The sequence below is a fragment of the Leguminivora glycinivorella genome, chromosome 1, assembly GCF_023078275.1.
Source record: "Leguminivora glycinivorella isolate SPB_JAAS2020 chromosome 1, LegGlyc_1.1, whole genome shotgun sequence".
NCBI lineage: Eukaryota > Metazoa > Arthropoda > Insecta > Lepidoptera > Tortricidae > Leguminivora > Leguminivora glycinivorella.
In genome coordinates, this window is record NC_062971.1 from 998590 (window position 1) to 1010327 (window position 11738).

The following is an 11738-nucleotide window of genomic DNA, read 5'->3' on the forward strand; positions in this document are numbered from 1 at the left end:
ACCCACACTGAATCCACACACCTCATCTTGAATGGGATGTATTTGACAATCGACATATTTAAGGGCCGATATCGTCTAGTGAGAACGAGGCTCTTTTCAATATTTGGTTCCTTGTTATGTGTTCAAATATGTGAAGTTTAGTATTATCAAATCATTTCTTTATTTGATCATGATATGGTACCGAGTTGAGGTACATGCTTATGTCATTTAAGGTTTGTTTTATAAAAAAAAAAAAAAACACATCCAAACAGATCTTAAGTCAGTATATTTTATTCAAGTATGAGACATGCGCCAAAACATGTGGCTGGAGTGATTAGGTAGAGGAATTGGTTTGAGTTCCGGCAATGGAGATTGAAGGCTCTGGACTTATAATGAGAGCTCTAAAGGTTTCTTCGTAATTGCGTGGGAAGTTATTGTGAACTCGTTGAAATTACTACGGTAATTATTCCGGTCCAACAGTGTGGATGGAATGAATATTCGCCGCGACCGGGGAACGAGCTAGCAAGAACGGGTTAATAGGACCTATCAGATTCACAACCTGGTATCCCTGGCGATGCGTGGACTCTGAGGAAGGAGTTATCATGGTTCATTGTCGAAATTCTGATGAGCTAATTTCAAAACTGAGTCGCTAGCAGTTGCATAGTATTGGAATACACACCACACGATTAGAAATGGGGGGATATTTCCGACTGATCTAGAAATATTTTTCTTTTATTCTTTTATTCAGTTTTATTGCTTCTTTTGCTAGATCAGATTGCAATTTTTTACAAAACTACTTTGTAATTTGTAAAAAATAGTCAATCTTGGGGGCGAGTTGTAACAGAACAAGCGTCTATGACGAGGAAATGGACTCGTTATTACATATAAAACTTACGGCGAATCAACTTTTCCTTGACCAACTTTTTGGTGCATATTTCCTTCGGGATTTCATTGAATATTTTAACAAATAATATCTTTGATGGTTTATCACATGTTTAGTCACGTCTTCACTCATAAAATTCACTATTATTTGATGCAAAACAGGTTGGAAAAACGTATTTATCAACAAACTACGTTCGCATGGGCGAAGTACTGACACTGACAGTTGTCAACTGCGTAACGTTCCGATATTATGTCTGGATTTCATTTACAAGTCAAAGAAATAATAATGACTAATATTGGTTATTATGCTTCCTGAGTATATCATTCAATGTAACATTTAGTAACAGATAAAATATTTCATTGCGAAATTACTTACAAAATAAATAAGAATGTTCCACAAAATAATATTTACGTAAAAATATTTGCGAATCGCTCCACTATTGGACTACATAGGTATCAATATCAATAGCTCTGTCTCTCTCTAAAACACGTGTACTCGGCACGTGTTGATAAGCAAACATCCGTGTGTTAATCGTGAACTCTAATGCATAGGGCATAAGACTTAGTAAACAAAGCACACGATTGAGTAGCCATCTTGTCGGAAGTCGGATGTCAGAAGTCGGAGTCGAATGGAAGTCCGATGTCAGAAGTCGGAAGTCGAATGTCAGAAGTCGGAAGTCCGATGTCAGAAGTCGGAAGTCGGAGATAGAATCTATAAAAGGGTCGGAGCGAGCCGACGCGCGTGATTCTTAAAATATCTACAAGACTAACAGTGTCTCTGGCTTTCGTGTGTTACTGGTGAGTGAAGTTGTTCTGCTATTATTTCTCTGTTTGTTTTTACTTGGAAATTATTCTAAGTGATTGTAAACTTTGAAATTGTGTCTCTGTTTGATTGTGCGGGGACAATATCGTCGTACAATTGAATTTAGACCTGTGGTGGAATTGCTTTACCGTCAGTTGTGGGGTTATTTTAGTGTTCTATTTATAGTGTAGTGTTACATTTAAATTAAGTGTATAGTGAAGTTTTCTGTGCTTTGTTTCATGAGTGCCGTCAAGCAATACAAAGACTGGGTCGATGTATGGCTGGTGCTTGGAGATAAGTCTGTGTTTGGTTTTGTAGGGAGTAATTCTTGCAAAACTAAGCTTAGATTATAGCACGTAAAGGAAACTTCACTCGTTTGTTTAGTTGGTCAGTAAAATTGAATTTAGTAATTTTCTATGGGGTTATTTTGTGAAAGTTATAAGCCAGATCATTGTTTGTGACAGACTGTTGTCCGGCTAGGCGCTTCTTCCCTTACGGTGTCAAATAAGAGGCGTTTAGGGGTCTTTTTGTTCCAAGTGGAGGGCTTGGACGCTTTTCTATACTTACAAAAGCGTATTTTCTCACCGGTCTCAAAGAGTCCAACTGTTAGATGGAAGTGAGGACTTTCCCGATTGACGAAAGACATTAGGAGTAATCCTTGCTCACTGAAGTCGGCAGTATTTGAGGCTGGGGTCCTATATATATTTATATTTATTTACTCGGTGCTCTAGTCCATGCTGGCGTTGGTCGCTGGGGATTTCGGTTGTGATCGATCCACATCTAAGTAAAGTTGATCGCAGCTGGGTCTCTCATGTGGCTGGTACTGGTGTGTCCTGGAATACTGGATATATACACGGATAGGGCGATCTACTCTCTGCTACCCTAGCCTGCGGGCAAAAGCAGAGGGGGGGATCATAACTCAAGCCTATAGGTTGCCTATCTCAGCTTCGCTGGCTGAACTGTACAGCTTATGGTAGGGATACACTTGTGCATATTTTGAACACAAGATCTATGGTAAGTGAGGGTCTGTGTTTCAGATATGTTAGAGTAGGGAAAACGATAGGATTAGGGTAGAGTCACACACTATTTCTATGAAAGTAGAGTTCTTTTATGATTGGTTTTGGAATATAATTGGTCAACGTGTATTGTGGAGAAATAATTTAACTACTACTATTTATATGGTTTAAATGGACTTTAAATGTGGTGTTTACTATCTTAAAATATGTGGTAAAACTGGTAATTTATAAAATCTCTTATTACTTAATTTATTTGAGTGAAATTAATAATTGTGGTAGCAATTTCTGATTTTTCGGTGTGGCTGCGGGACACTTAGTGTTGCTAACTGGTTTTTCAAGGTAAATTCTATCAAGTTGGTTAGGGAAACAAACTATTCTTTGGAATAAAAAGCATAGGTTTGTTATAGGGCCCAGTGGCATGCGAGCGCCGTCCACTGATGGAAAGTCAAAAGCTTAGAAAAGTTAGTAGACTTAGTTCTTATAAAAGTTAGCAACTGCTCGGTGTTTCGATAAAACATTAGAAAAATCGAGAAGTTATGGTCTATTAGCAGTATTGGGGAAAAGGGGGGATTAGCTAGGGAAAAGAAACAAAACAAAATAAAAGGGGGTTAGTTCGTAGATAGATAGCCCTTCAGGCTTACTTGCTTAGGATGCCTGATAAAGTGGTTTGATCAGGTTAGGGGATTCAGACGGCAACGCAAGGCAGTCCTGCAACTCGAATCCACTAATAAGGCGTAGCCGATGATTACCAAAATATTTTTTAATATTTATTTCATGTATGTTTCACTCACTAACTTCTATACTAAAAATTTCTTCATCACGTTATTAATTTTCTCACATATAACTTTCTAGGCCTAAATCTGATAGAATACTCTACTATAACACTATATTATTATGCTACAATAACCTTTATTCTTCTTTAAAATATAAATAAATAAAATTTTGAATATAAGTCTAAAATACAGCTGATACTCATTAAAGGATCTAGGTTATCGCGGTTCACATCGAAGGGTTCTACTTATTCACGCTAGACGATCACAAGGCCAAATTTAAGGGGTATATTTAAAGGGGGGTTAGCTATAATGTTGGTTAGTCAAGTAAGTAAGTAGATAAGTAAGGTGAGCGGAGGTTTAGTTACAGCACACGTATAGAACAAACTTTAGATTTTTACACAGTTATGATGTGAATTAATTCGCCACCTTTGACAATGTTTTTTTTTCCGCCCGCCCGACGGAAAGCAGTCACTGCAACCTATGGACGCCTGCAACCCAAGGAGTGTCACATGCGCGCTGCCAACCCATTAGAAACTTGTACACTCCCTTTTGCTGTGTAAATACATTATAGACTTAGCTTGGTTCAACTCTATTTATAAGAAGTATTTAAAAGATAAAAGACAGAGTCACATTATATATTCTCCATTTGTATTCATTTTATGACTAAAGTTAGTATTTGTAGAATTGATTTTAGGTCAAGACCAACAAATACAAATAACTTTATGATTCACGAAATCATTCTTACTTGCCTTCTGAAAAGATCACTTCCAATTAATGAAACTATTACTGGGAATTTGATTTATTAAATTTTATGGGTGTGTATGAAGATCATAAATAACTATAAAACAGATATAAATAGTTTCTTATTGTTTACAAAATTGAAATAAAACTTAAACTTATGAAGTTACAAAAAAACGTTAGACTTTTTTGGGATATGTACAGTCAACCAATTGGAACCCTAGGTCACTGTAGAACTATGTCATAGTGACGATATAAAACTTATAAATCAGATTGTAAGAAATCTCTTATTGCTTGTCATTTTGATATATGGTTGTAGAGTGGCTTAGGGTTCCAATTGGTTGACTGTAATGATTGATAATTACACTTACAAAATTATAATAATCTTCATTCTTTATTGTTTCCTGATAATATATCTCAATCGGGGCAGGCAAACCAGAGAACGACACGGCAGGCAGTCTTCATTCGATCAAAAATGACGTCACGATCGACTCGTCCAAATATCTAACCAAGATGACAACACATATACAGTATGTAAACCAACGAAAACCATTTACTGAAGCCTGTTAATATTAAAGTTACACAGAGCAACTTTTACTATGGGACCAACACCCAAAACGCGAAATAAAAATTTACTCTCCCATAGGAAATACTTACTATAAAATAAAACTACCTATGAAACTGTCAGAAGATATTTTCGTGATTTCGGGGTTGATCCCATAGTAAAAGTTTCTCAGTATCACCTGGACATTTACGGGTTACAGTAAATGGTTTTCGTTAGTTTACATACTGTATATGTACGTAAGTAAGTATGGAGATAACAAATTCTACTACAATATAAGTATGACGTGCCATAACCATAGGTACCTACATTATTTAATTTTTCATTTTTTACCCAGGTCTTACAAAGTTTGACCAGGAGCCAGTCTCACAATTTCAGGATGATTCGGGTCTCCGTTACCTCTGACTACATACAAAACTCTAACACCATCATCATTATTACTATCTACACCAGCTTTAAATGTCCCATGATTATTCTGATAATTCTGATTAAAAAGCCTAAAATCATCAGCCTCATTTTGTGCAAAATCATCAAATGCCTCAATGTTGTCATTTGGATATTCTCTATTACTTTGAATGCCAGGGAAAACAAAACCTTTCCCTGCTGCGATGGAGTTGATATAGTTCAGATTATTTTGAGGAAATTTTAAATCTTTTCCTGACTTTACATTGTTATAAACATCCCTGTTTGAAACATCTTCAGGAAAAGCCCATTTTGGTTTAGAACTGACGTCAACAATCACCGTATTTTTTACATTTTGTATTCTTTTCTGAATTTTGTTTTCAATACTGGTTAGATTCAGACTCTTTTGATAAGGATAATTCTGGCCATACAAGCCATATCCATTGCTATATGGATTTGGTTTTTGATAATTCTGATAAAATTGTTGGAGACCATAACCTTGGAGATTAGGATTCTGATACTGCTGAGGATCATACTGCTGATTATATTGACCAAACTGTTGACCATATAAACCCTGATTTTGCTGCAGGCCGTATCCTTGTTGCAAATTCGGGTTTTGGAACTGGTTAGGTTGTAACGGTTGTTGTGGTTGATAGAATCCATAATTCTGTCCAGATAGCTGGTTGTAGAACTGTTCTAGTCCCTGTTGTTGATTCAGTTGTGGGGCGGCGAAGAACCTGAAATAAAATAAAAAGATTTGTTACAGCAAACAAAATTACAGTTAATACATAAAGAGATGGAGTAAATTTTGAAGTGGAAACAATCGCTCTGGCTATGATTGAACATACAGTGACCGGATTTATTGATATGGATGTAAACTAAACAGATAAAGATCTTGTTCCACTTGGAAGTCCAAAAACTATAAACTTATATAATAAATATACCATACCTGAAGAAGCCTCCATTATGGTTGTTTAAATAGTGGACCAGCTGCTCAGGATCATTGGGGCATTGGGGGTAGGCGTAGCGACAGGTTCCAGGGTTATCCTTGGAGGTCATGCCCAGGAAGACGGCCCGTCCGAAGACGAAGAGGGGAGATGAGCTGATGCCATTGTAAGCCGAGAGTAAACTGGAAAGTTTAAGAGGTTGGTTTTTTTATGATACCTATTATAGGAGGCAAAAATCTTCAACAAAATTACATGATGTCACGATCTTCAGCATTGAAGCAACGACTGAAGAAGAAGGAGGAAAAAGAGCAAACTAATAACCTGATGGTAAGCAATTACGTCAGATCATAGCAACAACATTACACTTGCAACAACGGAGGAGTTACCGGCTCCTAAGATAAGAGATGAGATAATTTTTTTCTCATCTTGAAATTGTCAAAAGTCATCAATCTTATAATTAGCTACCTATTTGAATTATTTGTTCTAACAGGTGAATTTATTCCGAAAATCAACAATTGGTAATAAACAATAAAGTAGAACGGCTGATGAAAACTATAAAATGATGGCATACTCGTACTGTTCTGTGACATCATTTTATTTTTTATCCTTTATTTATTTCTTTTCTTAGATTAGGTTTTTTACAATATGAGTATAAAAGTAAAATAAAATAAAACACTTACAAAACAATATAAAACATACTCGTATAAACACATTATAAAAAACCTAACCTAGGGTGCCGCCAGCAGCGGGGCAGGGCCCAAGCTGCCGGTGGTTAGGGCTGCAGAGAGAGGAACCGTCGGACTATCCGCGCTGTGTCCAAAATCACCGCCTTCTGCATCTGGCCCTTGATCCAACCACCGAGCGAGAGTCTCTTAAGATGTTGGTCGAGACTCTTCGCTATGAGACCGTTCGCTGAAACGACTATCGGGACAATGATCGTTGAATCAACATCCCACATGGTGGTTATCTCGTGAGCCAAGTCTAGGTACTTACTGGACTTGTCCTTCTCGGCTTTCACGAGATTCTCATCATGGGGGATGGTGATGTCAACGAGCACGGCCCGGCGTTGCGGTCGATCTATTATCACAATGTCAGGCTTATTGGCTACAATAGTCCTGTCAGTGATAATAGATCGATCCCAATAGAGCGTGGCACGGCCATTTTCAAGAACTGGCGCAGGTAAGTACTTGTAGTACGGTACTTCGCGGTCCACAAGGCCGTATTGAAGAGCAAGCTGCTGGTGAATGATCCGGGCTACGAGATTATGCCTGTGCAAGTACTCACCGTTAGCAAGATGAGAACAACCGGAAATGATATGCCTGAGTGATTCTCCGGGACGGCGGCATGCCCGACAAATGTCGACTGTGCCGTCCTTCAGGATATATTTCCGGTAGTTGTTCGTCATCATAACTTCGTCCGCAATTGCACAGGCAAAACCCTCAGTTTCTCCGAAGAGGTCCCCGAATCGTAACCAGTTCACCGATGCGAGCAGGTCTACATCGGGTCCCGTGAGGGCCTTGTAGAACCGCCCGTGTAGCTGCTTGCTCTCCCATACCGCCTTGCGGTCCGCAGTACTTAGTACCACAGGTTTGCGCCAGTTCTCTTTCGCCAAGGAGAGCGGCGTGAGGTTTCCGTCCACTGCCACTCACGATGCATCCCACACTCGTTGTTAAGGAAGTAATTCCTGAGATTGTACACCTCACGGTTGTGGAGATTTTTGGCGTTTAGGAAGCCTCGACCTCCGCACTTCCGTGGGATGTACAATCTCATAACAGACGAGCGCGGGTGTAACATACGGTGTGTGGTAAGCAGTGACCGGACCCTCCGATCCAGGGCGTCCAGCTCGGTCTGTGTCCACCTTAGTATGCCAAAGGAGTATGTGAGTAGAGGCATTACCCAGGCGTTAAAGGCGCGCACTTTGTTGCCTCCTGACAAAAGACTGTTAAGGACTTTTGTCAGCCGACTGAAAAAGCGCTCCTTCACCGACCGTCTAATGCCAACATCCTCAATACCCAACGACTGTGACATACCAAGGTACTTATAGGTTTCTGATTCAGAGATAGATCTGAACGACATCGTCTCAGAAAGTTGTAAATTTTCTGAATTTACAACCTCCCCCCGCTGTACATGCATAACCGCACACTTATCGACACCAAACTCCATTCTGATGGCGGTACTGAAAACTTCTGTGGTTTTCAGTAGCACCATCAGGTCTTGGGTGTTCGGTGCAAATATGTAGTTTGAGATCGTCCATGTACAGAAGGTGAGAGATGACTTCACCCTCTCTCCGAAGCCGGCAACCTAGCCCAGAATCCTTCAGCAGGGTGCTGAGGGGATTCAGAGCTAGGCAGAACCATAAAGGACTCAGACTATCACCCTGGAATATACCTCGCTCAATCCTGATGAAGTCCTGCGGACCAGGGGGGGCATCCCTACCTCCTGGTTGACGAAGGACTGTGGTCCACTGCCTCATACATGCGGCCAGGAAGGATATTAGAGCTGTATCAAGTTTATACAGCTCCAATATCCGCCTCAGCCATGAGTGAGGCACCGAATCATAGGCCTTCTTATAGTCAATCCAAGCGGCCGAGATGGCCCCCTTGTTCCGCCGAACTTGTTGGCAAATGGTCATGTCTATGAGGAGGAGCTCTTTAGTACCACGGGACCCAACCCTACATCCATTTTGAGCGGTGGCCAAAATGTTGTTTGCGACAATATGCGCGTTAATTTTTGCTCTCAAAATGGATGTAAGGAGCTTGTAGAGTGTAGGCAAGCACGTAATGGGTCTGTAGTTTTTTGTTTCCGTGGTACTACCGGACTTATAGAGCAGGAAGGTAACACCAGTTGTTAGGGAAGGTGGGAGAGAACCAAGCTCAAGGGCTTGTTGGAATTGCGTTGCCAACCGCGAGTGCGAGCATTGAAACACTTATTGCATTGAGCACTTTAGCCAGAAGTTGTGCAAACCGTCCGGTCCAGGACTTTTCCAGTTCTGGGCCGTACGGATGGCACAACTTACGTCTTCGGGGCTGATGGTGATGGCCCCCATAGGCTCAATGTTCTCACATGCACGTTCGACAACGGTCATCCACTCGCCCTCCGTGTGCTCAACGGGCACCGACCAGATGCTACGCCAGAAATCAGACATGGCAGTGGCATCCGGCAGCCGCACGTCAGACACGCGGGGGTCGGCTTCCTCCCACCTTCGGTATACCTTCCTTTGGTCGCTTTGGAAAAGACGATTCTGCTGGAATCGGTCCACTCGCTTTCTGTAGCGGCGAATACGGCTTGCCCATGCATAGACTTTCTGCTTCAGAAAGTCGATGCGCTCTGTGACATTGGCCAAATAGTCGCGGGGTCTGATGTCCGTCCCCGCGAACGCCTGGTTCACAAAGCGCATTACTCGGGGGCGATTGTTACCCCCCCTGAAGCAGATCAGCTTCGCAATGAGAGTCCTAAACGAGCTGATACGACGCTCGATCCGTACTTGCCATGCAGGGACACCTGCGATGGTCCTAGGTGCACGGTCAGCGTCCGGAAACTTGACTCGAGCAACACGGCACGCCGCGATGGCCCCGCAGTACATGATCGAGTGTGTATCATCTAGATCTTTACTAGTCCGTATATATGGCTCTAGCAAAGCATTTAAGGCTCCTATTAGCGCTAGATTGCGTCTATTCATGGGCAGACGTGGTAATTGCTGCCTAGAGTTGTTTGTGGAGCGATACTGCGTAATCGCCTCTTCCAAAGACCTCCTCAGTTGCTCATTGGCAGGCTCACTCACGCTCTGACTCGCGAAGTCCCCGCCGTCGTTACCGGGATCAACCCGCGGCGCCTCCGGTGCCAGGTCGGGTTCGGGCACCGGGTCCGGCGACATGGCGGGCAAATCCCAATCCATTTTATTGTTATGAGTAGTTACCTTTTTTATGGAGTGCTACTTACGCAAGCAACGGTTGTAGCCCAGCAACCGACTGCAATATCCCAGATCCAGGGATGGACCCGCCACCAGCCGCCTCACAAAGCAGCCTGGGCACGCATTGGGCGTCGTCATACAATGCCACGGAAGTTAGGGCTTCTGTGACGGCTGTGAGGGCTGCTGATGTGGCAGAGGGGCGAGGCCCTGTAATCACGAAATATATTATTATTGTCTCAAAAAATAAAGAGCAAGCAACTATAAAATTTTGGACGACTTTCATAGGTATCTAAAAGTGCTGGAGAAAACTTTAGTAAATAATTAAAAATCGAAAATAGGAATGAAGTTTGATATTAAGTAACCTGTTGCCTAAAGCCTTGTTACCACCACTAATAACAAAATTAAAATCAAACGATACAATTATAAGAAAATACTTATTAAAGAATAGGAACATGAAGCAATTATAAATTTGGATTCAGATGAAATTTTAAGTACTTTTTCTATTCTACAAATTGATAACAAAAACAATACTCACTGTAAAGTGGTCCGGGATAGGGTTGATGAGGTTTCAAGCCAGGATAGATAGGTCAGGACCAAACATAGGTCCAGGATATATAGGCACTCCAGGATATGCAGCTGATCCAGGATATTGTGCTGGATATCTAAATCCTTGAGCTCCATTTGGCAACCTCTTTGGTCTTCTTCTGCGTTTCTTCTTTTGCTTATTAGGTCTTTGGATTGCTTTGTCTTCTTCGAACTTAATATTTTGTCCTTCTATGTTTTGGTAATCATATTGTTGGAACTTATTGTCTTGGAAACTATCAGTTTCAAATTTAATCCTTTGTCCTTCATCTATTTTGTTGTAACTTCCGTCAAAGTCTTGGTTTTGGTCTTCAAATCTTATAAGAACGTAGGATTGTGGTTGGTCTTCAAATTTGAAGTTTTTAGGTTCCGGAAGTTCTGGAGAAGTTTTATTAGCCTCACCGGTGACCACATTTACTGCGATCAATATGAAGGCTAATCGAAATGCGCTCATTTTCAACAGTCCCTGAAAGTAAAGTAAGTAAGTAAGTAAATATTATTTTCAATATCGTCATATGCACTACTTTTAAAAAATCTTCACTTAAGTCATTGTGTAGTTGATATCCCGACTCTACTAAATAATGCAAAATTCAAAATTGCAATTAAACTCTGCGCAGGCGCTTTTTAGAGACCTGTGTCGCTTAAATAATGTTTATGAAGATTCATTAGAGAGTATGGTGATTGCTGTAGCAATAGCAAAAGGCACCGTGCTTAGCAGTGAAATACTTATATTGGTTTCTTCCCACCTAAATATGGAGTGGCCAAAATCTATGGTGTTGGCCAATAATAGTTATTTGTTATACAAGGGGGCAAAGTTGTATTTTAACGAAATGCGTTTTTATCCGCTGGTATTAAAGGACAAAACACGTGTTTCCGAGCTAGTGAGGGAAAATATGTTTAACAATCGACCTACTCATCTCGCCTTGGAGTGAATTTAGATTAAAAACGCAGCGTTGTTTTTTGCACTATAGGACATTTCAATGTTCTCTTAACCTGTATTAGTAAAAAGTAAGTAGCTAGTAAATTAAGGCGCCCTAGTGACACTTTGTAAGTCACAAAGAATGTGTACCTATACCATCACTCATTAGGTCATTAGTGAGGTATCTGTATCACGTAGATATATATGTACTGACTGTAGCAATCGC

The 11738-nt window shown here is 40.8% G+C and overlaps 1 protein-coding gene across 1 annotated transcript; it reads right to left on the reverse strand.

The window, feature by feature from the left end:
* Positions 1 to 4895: 4895 nt before the first annotated feature.
* LOC125230178 lies at positions 4896 to 11054 on the reverse strand. Its single transcript, XM_048135239.1, has 4 exons — positions 10547 to 11054; positions 10041 to 10218; positions 6104 to 6283; positions 4896 to 5891 (listed from the first exon to the last, which is right to left on the reverse strand). The coding sequence occupies exons 3-4, from the start codon at positions 6211 to 6213 to the stop codon at positions 5093 to 5095; spliced, it is 909 nt and encodes a 302-aa protein (XP_047991196.1). The 5' UTR covers positions 6214 to 6283; positions 10041 to 10218; positions 10547 to 11054; the 3' UTR covers positions 4896 to 5092.
* Between the last annotated feature and the right edge of the window lie 684 nt (positions 11055 to 11738).

What these genes read in the sequence shown, in the direction of transcription:
- LOC125230178 (XM_048135239.1), bottom strand. Translation starts at nt 6,213, where the DNA reads ATGACCTCCAAGGATAACCCTGGAACCTGTCGCTACGCCTACCCCCAA. An exon ending in CATAATGGAGGCTTCTTCAG is followed by an intron (nt 5,892 to 6,103) that starts GTATGGTATATT and finishes ATTTTATTTCAG; the next exon opens with GTTCTTCGCCGCCCCACAAC.